Source organism: Salvelinus sp. IW2-2015, linkage group LG31, assembly GCF_002910315.2.
Source record: "Salvelinus sp. IW2-2015 linkage group LG31, ASM291031v2, whole genome shotgun sequence".
NCBI classification, from domain to species: Eukaryota; Metazoa; Chordata; class Actinopteri; order Salmoniformes; family Salmonidae; genus Salvelinus; species Salvelinus sp. IW2-2015.
This window is the reverse complement of record NC_036870.1, coordinates 24,310,413-24,330,835: the sequence shown is the minus strand read 5'-3', so window position 1 is coordinate 24,330,835 and position 20,423 is coordinate 24,310,413. Positions and strand designations below refer to the sequence as shown.

Below are 20,423 nucleotides of genomic sequence, written 5' to 3'. Positions count from 1 at the left end.
TAATGATGTGAACAGGTGGATATAATGGTATGTTTTAAATAATAGTGATGTTGATAATGCGGTGATGTTAATAATAGTGATGTTTGATAATGGTGATGTTAATAATGGTGATGGATAAATGTGACGTGAATATATGATAATAATGATGATTATGATGATGAGTCTCTTCTTCCCTCCTCTGCAGGGTGCCCCGAGGGCAGCTGGGGAGGTCCTGTGGGTCCGCGTCACCAGGGAACAGCAGTGAGTAGCAAGTTTGGTATCGCAAAGCGTGTTTGTTAATGGGGTTGTTTAATGTGTGTGTGTTCGTCTGTGCCCATCGTATGATTGTGGAGAAGGAAGAAGAGAGAGAGAGAGAGATTGACCTCAGTTAGGTCCATGTAAACAAACCCAGCTCTAACCACTCATTGTCACCCAGAACAGGTAAAGGTGAGTCTCTCACCTCCATAAGTCACCCCCCACATGCACAGAACCAAAAAAACAGAGCAGACAAAAGAAACGATGCTGGAATTATCTGTGTTTCTGGGCAAGCGTCCAGCTTGACCCTTAGACTCGAGCCTTTTTGGAATTTAAACCACCTTGAAATTGCTGCATCTCTCCACCGGCGGGTGATCATCATAATCAAATGTTGTGTGTGTGTGTGTGTGTGTGGTGTGTGTGTTGGTGTGTGTGTGGTGTGTGTGTGTGGTGTGTGGGTGGTGTGTTGGTGTGTGTGGTTGTGTGAGAGAGATAGAATGGAGCTTGGAATTTCTATGATACACCACCATCAAAGTTTAACAAAGTAGCAAACTTTTAAAACTGGCACATAATTATCATCTACCCAGCGATGGCAAGTAGCCACACACACACACACACACCACACACACACACACACCACACCACACCACACACACACACACACACACACACACACACACACACACACACACACACACACACACACACACACACACACACACACACACACACCACAGGCGCACACACACTGTCTGGCCACTGCTGTGACACCAACATCACTGAAAAGCTGTGACAAGTCACTCGTAAAGTAGCACACATAGAATAGGGGTCACTAGAAGTTCTTATTTTGACCTTTGACCTTCTCTTTGACCTTGTCTCTCTGATAGGGTTTGCCTGGCAGCCCCGGAACCAAGGGTGGACCTGAGGCAGTAAGGCTATGACCAATCATCACTTCATTGTCCTGCATCACCACAATAAAGAAAATAGGAAGAATTTAACGTGCTTAGACTCCCTCAACTGATAAACCACTTCCTGTTCTGTTTCCCTACAGGGAGAGCCTGGTCCAGAGGCATGTTGGAAGGTCTGGTGCCCCAACCTCAGGTAGGTCACCTCACTTGCTCATGTGTTTGTTGTTTTTCAACACACCCAGAATAGCAGATTTTTATTGTGGCTGTGCTGTGATATGAGGATCTAACTCTCTCGCTCTCTTTCTTTCTTCCTCTCTCTCTCTCTTCTCTCTCTCTTCTCTCTCTCTCTCTCTCTCTCTCTCTCTCTCTCTCTCTCTCTCTCTCTTCTCTCTCTCTCTCCTCTCTCTCTCTCTCTCTCTCTCTCTCTTCTCTCTCTCTCTCTCTCTCGCTCGGCTCTTTTTCCTTTCTCCTCTCTCTCTCTCTCTCGCTCGTCTCTTCTTTCCTTCTCTCTCTCTCTCTCTCTCTCTCTCTCTCTCTCTCTCTCTCTCTCTCTCTCTCTCTCTCTCTCTCTCTCTCTCTCTCTCTCTCTCTCTCTCTCTCTTCTCGCTCTTCTCTCTCTCTCTCTCTCTCTCTCTCGCGTCGTTCTCTTTTCTTTTCCTCTCTCTCTCTCTTCTCTCTCTCTCTCTCTCTCTCTCTCTCTCTCTCTCTTCTCTCTCTTCCTCTCTCGCTCTCGTCTCTCGCTCTCTGTCTCTCTCTCTTCTCTCTCTCTTCTTCTCTCTCTCTCTCTCTCTCTCTCTCTCTCCTCTCTCTCTCTCTCTTCTCTCTCTCTCGCGCCTCTTGCTCTCGCTCTCTCTCTCTCTGTCTTTCTGCTCTAATGAGAAGGTGTTGGTCGGGCCACTGTTCCTCTTCGTAGTAGAGATGCAGGAGAGCCATCCTTCTATGCGTTAACATTAGCTGTTTAGCCAGTTAAGCCAGGCCGTCTACATGCCAAGCATAATGGCTGCTGTCTGTGTTGAGCTCATAAGACAGAAGTGCTAATCGCTATGTACTAATCATCCTTTTTCTCTCTCTCTCTCTCTCTCTCTCTCTCTCTCTCTCTCTCTCTCTCTCCTTCTCTCTTCTCTCTCTCCTCTCTCTCTCTCTCTCTCTCTCTCTCTCCTCTCTCTCTCTCTCCTCTCTCTCTCTCCTCTCTCTCTCTCTGTAGGTGAGCCTGGTCTTCCTGGTGAAAGTGGGTATGGAGGGTGTGTCCTGTTTCCTAACCTAAGGTATCTTCTCCCACAATCCATCATTATAACAAGTCACCATCACTACAACAAGTCACCATCACTATAACTCTCTCTCTCTCTCTGATCCCTCTCTTTCTCCTCCTCTCTCCTTCTCTCCCTCAGGGTGACAGAGGCCAGAGGGGAGCTGTAGGGCCACATGGTTTTGTCGGCAAGGCAGTAAGTCACTTCTGCACAGCTCAGCACAACATACAGTTTAGTCTAAATCAGTGGTTGTCTTTACTTGACCAACAAGTCGGCACACATCTAGGCAGGAATATAATCTAAGTGTTGTTGTGTCTCTGCAGGGCAACAAGGGTATGAGAGGACCCATGGGTGTTCCAGGGGCTCAAGGCATCTCAGGAACTAAGGGAGACAAGGTGTGTGTTTTGTGTTTGTGTGTATGTGTGTAAAATACATATATGCTTTTGTGTGCTCTTGCATCTGTTAGTTTGCGGAGGTGTATGTATCGAGACATTGTTTGAATGTGTCCGTGCGAGTGCATCGTGTGTTCGTTTGTGTTGAACATTGAAGTCACAATAGGGATTCATTTGAGTCGAATCATACACGTGATCATGCAGTTACCCAAACGGCCCAGTGGTGGCAATGTTGAACCACGAATCCTGCAGCCGTTCTCTCGCACAGAGCCTAAGCAATATAAATGATAGTACTAGAGTCATCATCTCCCATGTCTTTAGATGAAACTACATCTTTCTTACTGTGCGCTGTGTCTCCTGCAGTCCTTGGCCAGATCAATATATTGTCTTTGCTCTTTATTATAATGTATTATGTATTTACTGTGTGACTTGTCTGTCTTCACAGGGATTCCAAGGAAAAGTTGGGGCGAAGGGAGACTTTGTGAGTAGCAGTAAGCCTGTTACTTAAACCACGGCGTGGCCGCATGCTGAAGTATCCACAATGACTGCTATAGCAATACGCAATGGCCAATGATCAATTGATTTAACTTGTTCTTTCTCGTTCTCTCATCTTTCAGGGGGATCCTGGTGTAGAAGGCTTGGCTGGGGAGAAAGGAGAGACGGTGAGTGGCTTTATCAGGATGAGATGGGGGAGAAAATGCCTCATATCTTCAACTTCTTGAAGAGGAATGATTGAATCTAAGGGGAAAATTCAAACTTCCTAACTGTAGAGCCACAGTTAGCATTTCAGACTGGAGTGGACTGACCTGTCTGTATGTCTGTCTCTCTCTTTCTCGTCCTCTGACAGGGTTTGGGTGGTGAGCCTGGACCCAAAGGACAGGTAAGAACATCACTGGGGTCACATCCAATCACACCTCATTGATAGCAGATGGAAGCCAGTCAAAGATAGTCAAAGCTAATCAAAGCTAGTTGAAGCTAATCGAAGCTAGTGGAAGCTATTCAAAACTATTCAATACTAGTTGAAGCAAATCGAAGCTAGTTAAAACTTGTCAAATCTAGTCAATGCCAGTTAAACCTAGTTGGAACTAGTTAAAGCTAGTTGAAGCTAGTCAATGACATTTGAAGCTAGTTGAAGCTCGTCGAAGGTAAGTCGAAGTTAGTTGAAATTAGTTGAAGCTACTCAATGCTAATCAAATGCTATCTTAGCATCAAACAGTGCTGGATCTCATCTGTTCCTCTTTCCTCCACAGCAAGGAGTGAGGGGAGAGCTAGGGTTCAACGGCCCCACAGGAGACTCAGGTAAACCAGGAGACCAGGGACCAGGAGGACTGCCCGGGCCTCGTGGCCTCAACGGAGAGAGAGGACTGTCAGGCATGCCAGGAATCGTGGGGGCAGCGGTGAGTCCTAACGAGCAGGGGAAAAAAGCAGGGATTAGTGAGATTGTGGTGTGATTATACTGACGAGAGAATGCTAGTGACTGACTTATTGATTGATGATTGGTTGGTATGTTTTCTTTCCTCTCCTCTACCTTCCTTTCCTCTATCCACCATTTACCATCCTGTCATCCATCTTTCCCTCTCTCTCTCCCTCTCCTTGCTCCTCTACAGGGACGGGATGCATCTGACCAGCACATCATTGAGGTGGTTCTGAAGATGCTGCAAGGTAAGCGATCACAACATTATAAATCTGCTGAGTCTACTGAGTCTACTGAGTCTACCGTATCTGGGTAAAACATTGACTGTATATGTACTATAGCTAATATACATCCTCTATTCTCCTCATCCAGAGCGTCTAGCGGCTGTAGCGGTGAGCGCTAAGCGTGCCGTACTGGGTGGAGCCGGTGTCATGGGTCCCCCTGGTCCTCCTGGACCCCCAGGAGCTCCTGGTGGTCAGGGCCCACACGGCCTCACCGGCGCCCGTGGCATCCCTGGAATGTTTGGAGCCTCCGGCCAGATTGGCAACACCGGACTGAAAGGTAGAAACTGAAATTGGCGACGTTCCAGATAAAATGAGACACTGATCACTCAAAAAGTAATATAACTTAGAAAAGATCCCTAACCCCTTTCCACCCCTCCATCTTTCTCTTGTTCAGGAAAGAGAGGAGCAAAGGGAGACCGAGGAAATTCTGGCAAACCACATCCTGGCCAGCCAGGACCCCCTGGAATACCAGGTGAGACACCACATGCACTCTCCTAACACACGCACCCCCCCCCCKCCCCCCCCCKCACACKCACTTAGKKGTGACCTCCCTCTACACACCTATCCAGTTATTAACAAGGTGTACCAACTTACCTGAGGAAGTTACAGTGTAAAACTAAAACTCTCTTCAAAGGAATGTAGTAAATTAAATGGCTATCTCTTTCTCTCTCTCCTCCTCTACCTCCTCAGGTCCTCCTGGTATTGACGGCGTGGCTCGAAACGGTAAGCCTGGCGAGCGAGGCCCCCAGGGCTCGGCAGGAGAGGCTGGTCATCCCGGTAAGGCGGGCCCCACTGGTCTTCCAGGGTTCTGTGAGGCTGCAGCCTGCCTAGCTGCCTCTGCCTACACCTCCCCCAGACTACAGGACTCCGCCAGGGTCAAGGGCCCCGGAGTCTAACATGAGACCTCTCCATCAAGAGCCCCACAACACCAGGAGGGAGAGAGAGAGAGAGACAGACAGAAGAGAGAGAGGAGGGATAGAGGAGAGAGAAAGAGAGAGACCACTCTCCTTCATTGGATACCATTGATAGCGAGAAGTGGGGGCAATACGATCGTGAATGATGTTGTTCCCTGACCCRTAAACTGACGACCTTCAGTTCTACTGTTTAGAGACTCTGTTTGCAACACATACCACAACCACCAATTTTAAATCACCATGATGACAGCCACTCACAGCCAATAACACCCCTCTGAATTTATAATCTCTGGTCAGGGATTGGCGGATGTAAATGTCAGTCACGTCCAACTGCCCCACCCCCACCACAGAGGGAGAGAGAATGAGAGAGAGACGTAGTGACATCTGAATATCATATCCAGTGACATTATTGATGATGTCATCATCAGCCGTAACCCCTGGACTGGGAGGAGCAGAGATATACTTTGAGTCCAGTGATTGGTGTTTTTGTTTTGTACCGTGGTCACTTTAAATTGGATTGATTTATATCTGAAATATTAATATTTAAATATATGTTTTGAAGCAAATAATGCAAGRATATGCCCACCTCCACTCCCCACCAAACAAGAGGTGCCTTACAAGTGTACACAAAGGTACCAATAAAATATTAAAATCAAAATCCACACTCCATACCGTACCTTTGGAAGGTGTATTGCTAAACCTGTCACCTGTATGCTTGAGTGAAATAGTGAAACCCGATTTTTTGCCTCATATGTACAGTGCCACCCCCGTCTACTTTCGCCTCATTTAGAAACAAATTATTTCTTTAGATTTGATCTCTTCCTGTAGTTGCCTGGCAACAGCATATCCCGATGGGCACTCCCATCTATCTCCCATAATTTAGTGCTGTAAATCTTTGTAAATGTGTGTTGATTTTATGTAGAGAAAAAAAAGAGGATGGGTTAGAATATGAACCAACCAAAACAACCCGTGTTAATGAACTTAATCAGCAATAAAGTTTCAAAGTTCAAATGACTGCTTTTCCAAACAGATCAGTTACACAAATCAATATTTATATGCCACTGTCAACTAACTTCCATGGAGTCAATCAATGTCAACATTCTAACAACACACAGGACTGATTCTTTTCATTAACAGAAGTGATTCTATTTGTTGTTCTTTATATGATTCATCTGTAAAGACGTAGGTTAGATTTTTTCCCCTGGTTGTTCAGGTCAACCAATTCCAAACCAATAAAGAAGAACGTTTTGTAAAAACCTGAATGTTCTTCTCTCTCATGTGGGAACTGTTGGAGCTCTGAAAAGAAACGAATGTACAAAAATGACATGGCCTTTATTCCATTGGGCTTAGAGACGGGTTAATGGATAGAGTCTAGACTTTCTCTGTCTGTGTGCCACACTCCAGTCTAGTCATTGCTGGTGATGCACCCTTTAAATTGGTTGCCAACTGTTTTCCAAGAAATATGAAAAGGTGAGATTTAAGTGCTGCGTAACTGCATGTAGTTTACTGCCTAGACTACAGGATAATGACATTCACTATTGTAGGGCTAGGTATTCTGGGTATAAAGCCTATACCATTTAGAGTGTCCCCAAACACCCAGTTCAGTTTCTGTCTTTCTTTAGTTGTATTTCTGCTGAATCATCTGCAGTTAATCCTGCCCTATTCTTCTGTGTGTAATACAACGTCATGCTCTCAAAGCTGCAGAAGTTAAGCTTCTGTGAAGGGCTAACCTGAAACGTTTTCCACTTGGACTCATTCACATAGTAGTATGAGTCTTACAGCTTGGAGTTTATACAAAATCCGCTCTAGCACTCTGCTTACTTGAAAAGCTACATCATTTAATTGGAGCGATAGTGAACGTTTTGTACCTAGTGTGCTTTCACTCAGAGAACAAAGAAAAGGCATTCCAATAAAAGACATTGATGGTAAGTATGGTAAAACTGAGTCACATTTTATACTTTGATGTGTAAAGTGTGTTAATCAACAACATCCTGACCAGACCACATCTGCTTAAAACATTTTATTATCTTTTTCTGAAAAGTTTTCATTAAAAAAGACATCTCTTGATAAAAAGTGATGCCAACATAAAACACACAACAGATATACTGAGAGTAGCAGGGGAACAGCTGTGTTGTTTCAACAAGATGTTTATGAAAGCTAGGAATGAAGAGAGGAGAACTTTTGGGGTGCTTTGTTCAGTATAATTAGGGTCAGTAGGTTTTCCTGACCAGGAACTACTATGGACAGGTCAAAACATCAGGAAAACCTCATGGTCCTTCCAATAACAACTCAGAACATCCATATGAATCTAAACATGGTGACAAATCCCTTACACAGCTAGTGGTTACTGACACCCTGGCCTGTAGTGTATAGATGACAGGTTAAACTGCAAACATTCAAAACAACACAACATACAAGGCAGGAGACATACAAGTTGTACTCAGTAATGGATACGAGGAGAAGCTGATTGGCACAGTGATGCCAGCGACGGTTTGGGTGAAGATGCTAAACAGCCTCTCCTATGAAAATTCTGCCTGTTTCTCTTAGTGGTCATAAAGCATCTATTTCCGTTAAGTATGGCAAAATGACGGTAACTTGCCCAAAATCCCCAGGTCTTCCATAAATCCTGGTTGGAGAATTCCGAATGTTCTGCTTGTCCCTCTTCCAAACAAGGATTTCTGAAAACCCTGGGAACTTTTGGAAAGTTACCTGAATTTTGCAACCCTATTTCAGTTACAGTAACCAGTGGTGTGCTGGACGAGCAAATGATCCCTTTACAGTTGATCTGTTATTTCAGTTACAGTAACCAGTGGTTGTGCTGGACGAGAAATGACCCCTTTACAGTTGATCTGTTATTTCAGTTTACAGTAACCAGTGGTGTGGGCTGGACGAGAAAATGATCCCTTTACAGTTGATCTGTTATTTCAGTTACAGTAACCAGTGGTGTGCTGGACGAGAAAATGATCCCTTTACAGTTGCTCTGTTGTCAAAAATGAGCTTGATGATGAAAGAGACTTGTTGATAAATTGCTACATAACTAGAAATGTAATTTGTTTGCCAGTTTTGAGGAAGTTTTGAAAATGATGTCATCTACTTTATACAAAGGCAAGCATGAAAATATCTTCCAAAGCATAATTTACCACCATATAGAAATCCAATTTACTTTCACATAAAAAGCTAATTTCTCTCCATTTCTTTTTTTAAATGAACAAATAACTCCACTTTGAAAGCTTATAAAAACCATACTCGTAGAGGATTCCTGACAGTTGACCATAGCGAAAACATGGTTAGCAATGTTGATGCCAAATCCAAAATGTATAAAAAGCTATTACATATAAATAGAAATATGTACAAAACAGGTTGGGAGGTGTACATTATGTTCTTCTCACGCAAACAGGGAAGAGAAGGTGAGAACTTCTCATAAGGCCATAATTTGAGGATATAGCGTACAGATCTGTTAAAGCATCAGCCATCATTCAAGTGATGAGGGAGTATATTCAAGCATAGAAATCAAACAAAATCTACAAAGAGATAGAACGATTAGAATGGGAATTTGAAATGGGAGTGCCATGTCAGTTCTATTCATTTTGTTTCTATGGCTAGACAGAAGCTAGATCGAAGCAGAATATCACAAGGTAGCTGCCTAATACTCCCAATGGGCACGTTTTATAATCAGAATGAAGATGAGGATGATAGTGAAGATGAGGAAGAATTTGCAGGTCGTTTTTCAAAGGCTGGATATGCTCTTGCTGTTGTTGTCAAAATAAACATGTCTAACATATACAAAGAGCTGGCAGCTAAAGTTGGGAAAATATATGAAAGAGAGGAGAGCACAGCGTCCAAATATCTCCTTTATTGAAGCCACTTCAGCCGGTACTAAGGCTTCAGTTAGAGGAAGGTCCTACACATATATATTTTCTACACAGGCGGTGAGGAGGACAGCTATCTGGCAACCCCTTTGATGAATTAAGGATGGGTCCTCCACACCAACTATTGGTGCTTCAGTATTCATTTGTTCTCCTGGGATGATTTCTGTTGATCGGACGGTAGCTCTGGTCTTCTGTTTGATCTGTTCTCTCTTCTCCCCTCCTCTCCTTTCTCTAGTGCCTTCTGGTCTTTGGGTTTGTTTCTTCTATCTCTCAATCTCTCTCCTCCTCTTCTCTTCAATACTTTCTCTCTAGTAGGGGCCCTTGATGGAAGGGCCCTTAGGGTTCCACTCTATTGGTTGGCTCATACAGTCAGAGGGGTTACACCGGCCCTCCCTGCCCTTCTGACCCGGCTGTCCAGGGGTTCCTGAGACTCCAGGGACCCCCTGCTGACCCACGGGGCCGCTGGGGCCCATCTTACCATAGCCTGGGGGGCCTGGAACACCTGGGGGGGAGGGGCAGAGAGCGTAAGGAAATTGATGAAGGAACAGAGGCCATCATTGAAGTACTGGATACAAATTAATCATTATAAAAGAGCAGTTGCAATTTAAATATATAACTTATTAAATGTAAATTATTTCGACAGGCTGAAGTTCGTGTTACCTGGTGCTCCTGGGGGTCCACTGTCACCCATCTCCCCTACACCCTTGTCACCTTTCTCTCCCTTTAGACCTCGTGGACCTGCAGACACGGCAGAGGACATTACTTGAGAGAGTAACTAACCTTTATGTCAAGTCAATTACGCTAAGTTGACATCACTTGTCATAACTGTTTATGGTCTCCTATGACTTTATCATGACCATGGTATTAAGCCTTATGACAAAAGAATCAAAAGCATGAATGAAACGTGTCTAGACTCACCCTGTGGTCCCAAGGGTCCATGGCGGCCCTCTCTACCTATCTGTCCTGGCTGACCTGGGGCTCCTGGATTCCCATCTCTGCCTGGGTTACCATCCTTCCCTGGGGGTCCAGGACGACCGGGAGATGACACCTCTTGCGGCTGCGGCATACGAGACATGAAGTAGGCCATCCTCTCTGTAGGGGGAAAGATACAGTACAATCATAGATGATAAACCTAATCAATAAACAAGTTCCCATTCTCTCCTGCAGCTCAGTTAGGAAGGACAGACAGATCTTTGCCGTGTCTGGGTGATAAACAAGTTCCCATTCTCTCCTGCAGCTCAGTTAGGAAGGACAGACATATCTTTGCCGTGTCTGGGTGATAAACATGTTCCCATTCTTTCCTGCAGCTCAGTTAGGAAGGACAGACAGATCTTTGCCGTGTCTGGGTGATGAATACAAAATAAAAGAAGAGGAGGTTCTCACCATCAAAGATCTTGATGACCTGCTGGCGAATGAAGTCCTTGATGTTGTCATAGTTGACCACAGGCTGTGGAGAGAAATAGAAGGATATACAGTATGAAAGAGGACCTAACTACTGCACACATAATCCATGAATCACCTCTTCTCATAGCTAAAAACCGTGTTGGGTCTTTTGAGTTTTAGTCTGTTGACCAAACATTGTGGAACAAACAAGAACATGACAAGTAATCAATTCATAATCAATGCAATTCATCACAGTAACTGAGGTCTCACATCGTTGCCTGGTATTCCTGGAGGTCCGGGGGACCCTGCAGTGCCTGGTGAGCCTGCGGTGCCCCTCTCTCCTCTGGGTCCCACTTGGCCCATCATTGGTGCATCAGCCTTGGAGGAGTACCCACCTCCGCCAGAGGGTCCCGGGCGACCTCGCTCCCCTGGGGAGCCTCTCTGACCTGGGGTACCTGCTTCACCCTGAGAGAGAGAGAGAGAGAAGGAGAGAGAGAGAGAGGGGGAGAGAGAGATAGAGATAGGTAAGATATGAGAGGTATTCACTGAGAAGCACTGTTGGACCACTAACAACAGATTTTAATATTGAAGGTTGAAAAAATGAATAAACTCCTGCACACTGGCACCCATGTTTCTTCAACAATCCAACTGCTAACTGTTTCAACCTGTCCTGTCAGACCCTTGAAGGAGAGTCCAGTCAACAAGGGGAAAGTCTCTACTTGAGATTGTAACAGTCCTACCCTGCCTTTAGTGTATTCCTCACTTACCTCSTCCCAAATGGCACCCTATTCCCTATAGGGTGCCATTTGGGAGGCATCCACAGCCTCCCTGTGTCAGTAAATGCACTCTGTAAGTACCCTACACACTATATTGTAAACAGCATCAGACTGACATCTGTGATGGATGTGGAACAAAGCAGGCATTTATGAAGGGCTAATGTTTACACGTCACCACTGGACACTGGACACCAACGATGACAGAAGAGAGAGAAGAAGGAGAAGAGCGGAGAGCTCCTCTGTAATTTGTACTACTGCAGCTAAAAGCCATTACAATACCTTCCTGTCACAATGACAAATCGCCTCATCTCATGTAGCGTCCGCAGTTAATAGCATTATCCAGGGGACAGAGAATAACTCTATTGGCAACTACTGTATCTAGTGTAGAGGGCTATGTAGTATGATCTATTGCCAGGGAAAGTAGGGTATTTGAGGGGAATGTAGAAAATGGAGGATGATGCCAAAAGGGGTTAGTCAAATGAAGGGGCCCAGGGCTCTGTGGTCAAAAGTAGTGCACTATATAGGGAATTTGGGGCATAATACATGTCTGGGTTAGGGAGTCTGCTGAATAAGCCAAAACCAACGGAGTGTGTGCACAACCACGGCCCTGCCAACACAACAGCCCTCAGCCATTGGACTACACTACCCATAATCCATTATGGTAGTGGAGGCCATATCTGAGGTAACCAGTGGTTTAATAGCGTGGCTACTCGTGGTAATTTGTCTTTGCCGARAAACACAAACACACACACTGGAGAGCAGTGACTCTTACCTTTTGACCACATTGTCCATTGTCTCCTGGCAGACCAGGTGATCCCTGTGAACAGAAGATGATCAGTGAGAGAACAAGGTTGTAAATATAATACAGCTACATTCATGTTTCTGTCATCATGACAAACACCACATCAGAAGGGTTACTCACGTCTTTACCCGCAGCTCCATCACTGCCTGGTTCTCCCTGAGAGACCGAGGAAGACAGAGAAAACAGTGATTAAGGTTCAACTCGTCCCCATGCTACCAACACAGAACAAGGAAATGCATATCTATCATCTTCTATATGTATCTTGTTGAAACCAATAGGATTGTGTGTACTGACCATCATTCCTGGATGACCGGGGGGTCCAGCAGGGCCAACCATCCCTGGTAGCCCTCTGTCTGCAGCCTGGCCTTTCTCCCCCTTTATACCCTAGAGAGAGTGAGAGAGAGAGAGAGAGAGAGAGAGCAGAGTAGAGAGAGAGAGAGAAGAGAGAGAGAGAGACGGAAGAGAGGAGGAAGAAGAGAGCAGAGGAGAAACGAGAGAAAGGAGAGAGAAGAAGAGAAAGATAGAGAGAGAGAGAGAGAGACGAGATGAGAGAGAGAAGACGAGAGAGCGAGAGATAAAGAGAGAGAGAGAGAGGAGAGAGAGATGAGAAGAGAGAGAGAGAGAGAGAGAGAGAGAGAGAGAGAGAGAGAAGAGAGAGAAGAAGAGAGAGAGAGAGAGTAGAGAGAGAATACAGACAACGAGAGTGAGAGAAAGAAAAGAAGAGACAGAGAGAGGGAGAAGAGAGGATGAGATAGAGACGATGAGTGAGAGAGGGAGAGAGAGAATGAGAGAAAGAGAGAGAGAGAGACGAGAGAAGAGAGAGAGAGAGAGAGAGAGAGAGAGAAGAGAGAGGGAGGAGAAAGAGAGAAGAGAGAGAGAGGAGAGATGAGAAAGATAGAGAGAGAGAGAGAGTGAGAGAGATACTAGACAGAGAGTGAGAAGAAAGAGAGGAGAGAAAGAAAAGAGAAGAGAGAAGGAGAAGAATGAGAAAGAAGAGAGAGATAGTAGAGAAAGAAGAGGAATGGAGCTGAGAGACAGAGAGAGAGAGAATGAGGGAGAGAAAGAGAGAGCGAGAGAGAGGGAAAGAATGAGAAAGAGGGAGAGAGAGAGAAGATAGAGAAAAACAACAGAGAAAGAGTCATGATTAACCTTGCCTGAGACATAACTCTGACATAACACAACGCTAACACGGAATTTAATCATGCAGATAATCCAGGATTGGATGCAGATGACACATGGTTGTATAACCGTTCCTTCTACATTAGAAAATACATATTGATGATGATAATATTTCTTCTCACCACTCCTGCTGGGCCTGCCGGTCCTGGGGGCCCCGCTGCTCCTGCAGAACCCTACCAAAAAAACATAACCTGGTAGCTACATTTTCACACACACAAARCTTATTAACAGACACAGTCTATACAACCACATAAACCAAGAGTCATATAGGTGAAAGGTCATGTACTCACAAGCTGTCCTGTGGGACCGGGTCGACCCTGAGGCCCTGGGGCTCCGGCGTCACCCTGACAAAGTTAAAGGTCGTTTCAATGAGACTCAACACACAGTCATAATTCATTGGCCCATAATGACAACATCATCATTGGTTTTATTTACCACTCATTCATTTCATATGAACATCATTCAAACATCAAACAACATGAATTGAGCAGGTGCATGAAACGTTTGGTTTGACTCACTTCAAGTCCTGGTCTACCAGCTGTCCCCGGTGGGCCTACAGGTCCAGCATCACCCTGAAGAGAGGAGGAAGAGAGAAATGGAGAGCATGGGGGAAAAGTGGGGTGAGGGAGTACCCAGCATCCACAACAACAGGCTAATAATCTGTATTGGTGTACTGTACGGTAGCAGACATCAAACAGACACACTGAAGAGAGTAGGGTGTGTGTGTGTGTGTGTGTGGTTGACTCACCTTCTGTCCAGGGAAGCCAACATGTCCATGCTTCCCTTTGAAACCCTGAGAGCAGATAGATCAACAATAAACACAACATACATCATATCAAATCAAATCAAATTGGATTAGTTATAAGCGATGAATACAACTGGTGTAGACCTTGAAATGCTTACTTACAAGCCCCTAACCAACAATGCAGTTTAAAAAATACAAATAAGAATAAGAAATAAAAGTAACAAGTAATTAAAGAGCAGCAGTAAAATAACAATAGTGATATACAGGGGGTACCTGTACAGAGTCAATGTGCGGGGGCACCGGTTAGTTGAGGTAATATGTACATGTAGGTAGAGTTAATAAAGTGACTACGCATAGATAATAACAGAGAGTAGCAGCAGCATAAAAGAGGGGGGCAATGCAAATAGTCTGGGTAGCCATTTGACTAGATGTTCAGGAGTCTTATGGCTTGGGGGTAGAAGCTGTTTGGAAGCCTCATGGACCTAGACTTGGTGCTCCGGGTACCGCGTGCCATGCAGTAGCAGAGAGAACAGTCTATGACTAGGGTGGCTGGAGTCTTCGACAATTTTTAGGGCCTTCCTCTAGATCACAGCTTTCAACACAACACACATCACATCTCACACACAGCTTTCAGTTTACATACACTTAGGTTGGAGTCATTAAAACTCGTTCTTCAATCACTCCACACATTTCTTGTTAACAAACTATAGTTTTGGCAAGTCGGTTAGGACATCTACCCTGTGCATGACACAAGTAATTTATCCAACAATTGTTAACAGACAGATTTTTCCACTTATAATTCACTGTATCACAATTCCAGTGGGTCAGAAGTTTACATACACTAAGTTGACTGTGCCTTTAAACAGCTTGGAAATTCCAGGAAAAGGATGTCATGGCTTTAGAAAAATTTGAGTCAATTGGAGGTGTACCTGTGGATGTATTTCAAGGTCTACCTTCAAACTCAGTGCCTCTTTCCTTGACATCATGGGAAAATCAAAAGAAATCAGMCAAGACRMCAGAAAAAATATTGAAGACCTCCACAAGTCTGGTTCATCCTTGGGAGCAATTTCCAAACGCCTGAAGGTACCACATTCATCTGTACAAACAATAGTACGCAAGTATAAACACCATGGGACCATGCAGCCGTCACACCGCTCAGGAAGGAGACGCGTTCTGTCTCCTAGAGATGAACGTACTTTGGTGCGAAAAGTGCAAATCAATCCCAGAACAACAGCAAAGGACCTTGTGAAGATGCTGAAGGAAACAGGTAAAAACGTATCTATATCCACAGTAAAACGAGTCCTTTATTGACATAACCTGATAGGCCGCTCAGCAAGGAAGAAGCCACTGCTCCAAAACCGCCATAAAAAGCCAGACTATGGTTTGCAACTGCACATGGGGACAAAGATCGTACTTTTTGGAGAAATGTTCTCTGGTCTGATGAAAAAAAAATAGAACTGTTTGGCCATAATGGCCATCGTTATGTTTGGAGGAAAAAGGTGGATGCCTGCAAGCCGAAGAACACCATCCTAACAGTGAAGCATGGGGGTGGCAGCATCATGTTGTGGGGTGCTTTGCTGCAGGAGGGACTGGTGCACTTCACAAAATAGATGGCATCATGAGGTAGGAAAATTATGTAGATATATTGAAGCAAGATCTCAAGACATCAGTCAGGAAGTTAACTTCTTTGGGGTAGGGGGAGTATTTTCACGTCCGGATGAAAAAAAAAGAGTAAACTGCCTGCTACTCAGGCCCAGATCCTAGGATATGCATATTATTAGTAGATTTGGATAGAAAACACGTTGAAGTTTATAAAACTGTTTGAATGATGTCTGTGAGTATAACAGAACTCATATGGCAGGCAAAAACCAGAGAAAAAATCCAACCAGGAAGTGGGAAATCTGAGGTTTCTAGGTGTTCAACTCTTTGCTTATCCAAGATACAGTGGAAATGGGGTCATGTTGCACTTCCTAAGGCTTCCACTAGATGTCAACACTATATAGAACCTTGTTTGATGCTTCTCCTGTGAAGTGGGGGCGAATGGGAGGAGATTGAGTAAGGTCTCTCCCAGAGTGCCACGAGCTGACCATGCGCTGACCATGCGCGTTCATGTGAGAGTTAGCTGCGTTCCATCGCATTTCTGAAGACAAAGGAATTCTCCGGTTGGAACATTATTGAAGATTTATGTTAAAAACATCCTAAAGATTGATTCTATACATCGTTTGACATGTTTCAAAAAGACTGTAATGGAACCTTTTGGACCGTACTTTCCGCTGGACTTGCACGCGCGTCTTGAGTTTAGATTGTGTACTGAACGCGCGAACAACAAGGAGGAATTTGGACATAAATGATGGACATTATCGAACAAAACAAACATTTATTGTGGAACTGGGATTCCTGGGAGTGCATTCTGATGAAGATCATCAAAGGTAAGGGAATATTTATAATACTATTTCTGACTTATCAACATGGCGGATATCTCTTTGGGTTGATTTGTCGTTTTAGCGCCATACTCAGATTATTGCATGGTTTGCTTTTTCCGTAAAGTTTTTTTGAAATCTGACACAGCGGTTGCATTAAGGAGAAGTGGATCTAAAATTCAATGTGTAACACTTGTATTTTCATCAACATTTATGATGACTATTTCTGTAAATTGATGTGGCTCTCTGCAAAATCACCGGATGTTTTGGAACTACTGAACATAACGCGCCAATGTAAACTGAGATTTTTGGATATAAATATGATCTTTACCGAACAAAACATACATGTATTGTGTAACATGAAGTCCTATGAGTGTCATCTGATTCATTTTATCTATATTTCTGCTTTTTGTGACTCCTCTCTTTGGCTGTTTTTCTTTGAATAGGCACTCACCTAACATAATCGTTTGGTTTGCTTTCGTCGTAAAGCCTATTTGAAATCGGACACTGTGGCTGGATTTACAACAAGTGTATCTTTAAAATGGTGTAAAATACATGTATGTTTGAGAAATTTTAATGATGGGATTTCTGTTGTTTTGAATTTGGCGCCCTGCAGTTTCACTGGCTGTTGACGAGGTGAGACGCTACCGTCCCACATACCCCAGAGAAGTTAAAGCTTGGTCGCAAATGGGTCTTCCAAATGGACAATGACCCCAAGCATACTTCCAAAGTTGTAGCAAAATGGCTTAAGGACAACAAAGTCAAGGTATTGGAGTGGCCATCACAAAGCCCTGACCTGAATCCTATAGAAAAATTGTGGGCAGAACTGAAAAAGCGTGTGCAAGCAAGGAGGCCTACAAACCTGACTCAGTTACACCAGCTCTGTCAGGAGGAATGGTCAAAACTCACCCAACTTATTATGGGATGCTTGTGGAAGGCTACCCGAACGTTTGACCCAAGTTAAACAATTTAAAGGCAATGCTACCAAATACTAATTGAGTGTATGTAAACTTCTGACCCACTGGGAATGTGATAAAAAAAAAAAAAGCTGAAATAAATTATTCTCTCTACTTCTATTCTGACATTTCACGTTCTTAAAATAAAGTGGTGATCCTAACTACCCTAAGACACCGAATTTTTACAGGGATTAAATGTGAGGAATTGTGAAAAACTGAGTTTAAATCTATTTGGCTAAGGTGTATGTAAACTTCTGACTTCAACTGTATGTAGGGGTCATGTAAAGGTGAAAGGGCACTCACCGGGATTCCTCTGGGTCCTACTGTCCCTGGAATCCCTGGCTCACCCTGKGAGAGAGAGAGAGAGACAGAGAGAAAAGAGAGGAAGGGGGAGGTGGGACAGAGAGGGGAGGTCAATTCAAGTCATCCTACTTAACTACTTACATCGACTAACAATAATATCTACTACCTCTTACCCTCATTCCTGGTTTCCCATCTTTACCGTCCAATCCCTCAAATCCAGGAGGTCCCTTTGGGGCACACACACACACGCAGAGAGGGAAGAGAATTCTTTAAACTCATCGTTCGTGAAAAAAAATGTTTTGCACTATATCTTGTGATAATGCACAGACACACTCACCTGCAAGCCAGGAGACCCAGAAGAACCTGGAGGTCCAGACGAGCCCTGCGGACCTTGTGCTCCATCATTACCCTGAGAGAGAGAGAGAGAGAGAGAGAGAGAGAGAGAGAGAGAGAGAGAGAGAGAGAGAACATTAGAGACATTAGAGACATTACCAGTATCCTCACTATTAAGTAGAAACAGATATAGGAAACAGAACAAAACGTAGTATGATAAGTTGCTCTACCTTGTCAGCCTTGGGTCCAGGTGGTCCTTCTCTTCCTTGTTTCCCAGGGGGACCAGGGGGGCCCTACAAAGTTCAAATGTACCTTACAGTCATCATCATTGTTAGTTGACCACACAACAGTTGACCACAACCTTCCTCCAGTTGCTACGGTCACATGCCAATAGATATTTAACTAACTGAGTCATAAAGTAGACTTGACTCTACTCACCGGTGTACCTGGGAATCCTGGTTGCCCTTGGGAGCCCTAAAAAGGTGGAGGGATCACATCAGTATGTGTGTGTGTGTGTGTGTGTGTGTGTGTGTGTGTGTGTGTGTGTGTGTGTGTGTGTGTGTGTGTGTGTGTGTGTGTGCATGTGTGTGAGTGTTGAGTCTGTTTTTTGAACACAGCATTTGAAACGTATATTTGAAATGCATATTGCATTGTACTATACCTGATTTCCCTTCGGTCCATCGGAACCTGCCAGTCCAGCCTCTCCTTTGGGTCCCTTTGGACCAACAGACAGCAATATTTTAACATGGACAGAGACTCGAACCAAAACCTTGAAAGCAGAACATTCTCAAGAGGACATGAAGTCATGAAGATCAGGGATATGGATGAGGTTATGCGTAAGACATAAGGATGTGGGGATAAAGAGGGTGAGGGATGAGTTTATGGATGATACGTTATAGGGACGAGGGATAAATATGTGGGGATGAGGTTACGGATGATAAGTTATAGGGATGAGGAATAAAGGGGATAAGGGGATTAGGTTATGGATGATAGGTTATACAGTAGGGGCGAGGGATAAAGGGGATGGGGTTACAGATGATAAGTTATAGGGGCGAGGGATAAATGGTATGAGTTTATGGATGATAAGTAATAGGGGCGAGGGATAAAGGGGATGAGGTTATGGATGATAAATTATAGGGGTGAGGGATAAAGGGGTTGAGGTTATGGATGATAAGTTATAGGTGCGAGGGATAACGGGGATGAGGGGATGAGGTTACGGACCACTACTCCAGCCTTTCCCTGGTATCCTGGGTTGCCTGGTGGACCCTGTAGGAAAGAGGACTGGGTTAGGACACTATCTCACATTCACTGTAGTAATAAAATAGAACCCAACAAACGCATAGTTATTTACTCACTATCTGACATGTCAACTGCTACAGATATTCTGTTAAATCACCATAGGTTTCTTAGACTATCCAAATGAAGTGAAACCCCCATCACATGCAGAGTGTTTAACGACTGTGTTTGTTCATGTTTACCGATTCTCCGATCGTTCCCGCACCGCCTGGTGTCCCTCTCTCACCCTTCAGGCCCTGTCAATCAATCAGTCAGTCAGTCAATCAATATGTTCAATATGTTCTTTAATATTCATATAAATGTGATGAAACAGGAAGTTGATGTATCTTACAGGAAGCCCAGGTGGTCCCATAGAACCTGGGTATCCATTAGTCCCTGGAGGGCCCTGAGAGACACCATAAAGATGCATAAATAATGTATCTAATCAAACTTGATCTAACATGTATCGATGAGAGTAGCCATGACTCACCGTTTCACCCTTCACACCTGGTGGTCCTGCTGTTCCTCTCTCACCCTGCTGACCCTGGAGAGGAGAGAGGATGGACGGAAAGAGGGAGAGAGGTGATGAGGGAGAAAGGTGAGGAGAGGAGGGATGGAGCGAGGGAGAGGTGAGGAGAGGAGCGAGGGAGAGGCGAGAGGTGAAGAGGGAGGACAGAAGATTAGAGAGGGAGAGAGGAGAGAGGAGAGGGAAGGAAAGATGACGAGAGGGAACAAAGACAGAAGTGGAGAAATGAGAAAAGAAACAGAAGAGATCATAAAAGAAAGGCGATTTGAGGACTATAAGTTTAGAATGAGAGCTATCTGTGTCATCTCCATCATCTCAGCAATGTAGTTACATATCCCCATATTCCCTGGGAGAGGAGAAGTAGAACACTAAATTAAATCTCTATTCAGACTTACAAACACTGCATGGGGAGAAAGCATTACCCTGGCCTACACACACACACACACACACACACACACACACA

At 44.4% G+C, this 20,423-nt stretch overlaps 2 protein-coding genes across 2 annotated transcripts in view; one reads left to right on the top strand and one right to left on the bottom strand.

Annotated features, from left to right (window-relative positions):
* The first annotated feature begins 2,477 nt into the window (after positions 1-2,477).
* LOC111955437 (collagen alpha-2(IX) chain-like) lies at positions 2,478-6,655 on the top strand. Its single transcript, XM_023975670.2, has 10 exons — positions 2,478-2,584; positions 2,713-2,784; positions 3,227-3,262; positions 3,399-3,443; positions 3,629-3,661; positions 4,032-4,178; positions 4,389-4,443; positions 4,568-4,756; positions 4,874-4,951; positions 5,170-6,655. The coding sequence occupies exons 2-10, from the start codon at positions 2,725-2,727 to the stop codon at positions 5,373-5,375; spliced, it is 849 nt and encodes a 282-aa protein (XP_023831438.1). The 5' UTR covers positions 2,478-2,584; positions 2,713-2,724; the 3' UTR covers positions 5,376-6,655.
* Positions 6,656-7,398: 743 nt separating this feature from the next.
* col16a1 (collagen, type XVI, alpha 1) overlaps positions 7,399-20,423 on the bottom strand; it is an 80,903-nt gene continuing 67,878 nt past the window's right edge. Inside the window, 22 exon segments of the mRNA XM_070436397.1 lie at positions 7,399-9,764; positions 9,923-10,000; positions 10,181-10,354; positions 10,646-10,709; positions 10,916-11,110; positions 12,194-12,238; positions 12,344-12,379; positions 12,518-12,607; positions 13,525-13,575; positions 13,693-13,746; positions 13,921-13,974; positions 14,151-14,195; positions 17,827-17,871; positions 18,000-18,053; positions 18,164-18,235; positions 18,390-18,452; positions 18,598-18,633; positions 18,821-18,874; positions 19,381-19,425; positions 19,638-19,691; positions 19,787-19,840; positions 19,925-19,978. Of these exon segments, the coding sequence (XP_070292498.1) occupies positions 9,571-9,764; positions 9,923-10,000; positions 10,181-10,354; positions 10,646-10,709; positions 10,916-11,110; positions 12,194-12,238; positions 12,344-12,379; positions 12,518-12,607; positions 13,525-13,575; positions 13,693-13,746; positions 13,921-13,974; positions 14,151-14,195; positions 17,827-17,871; positions 18,000-18,053; positions 18,164-18,235; positions 18,390-18,452; positions 18,598-18,633; positions 18,821-18,874; positions 19,381-19,425; positions 19,638-19,691; positions 19,787-19,840; positions 19,925-19,978 (1,611 nt within the window). The 3' untranslated portion in view covers positions 7,399-9,570.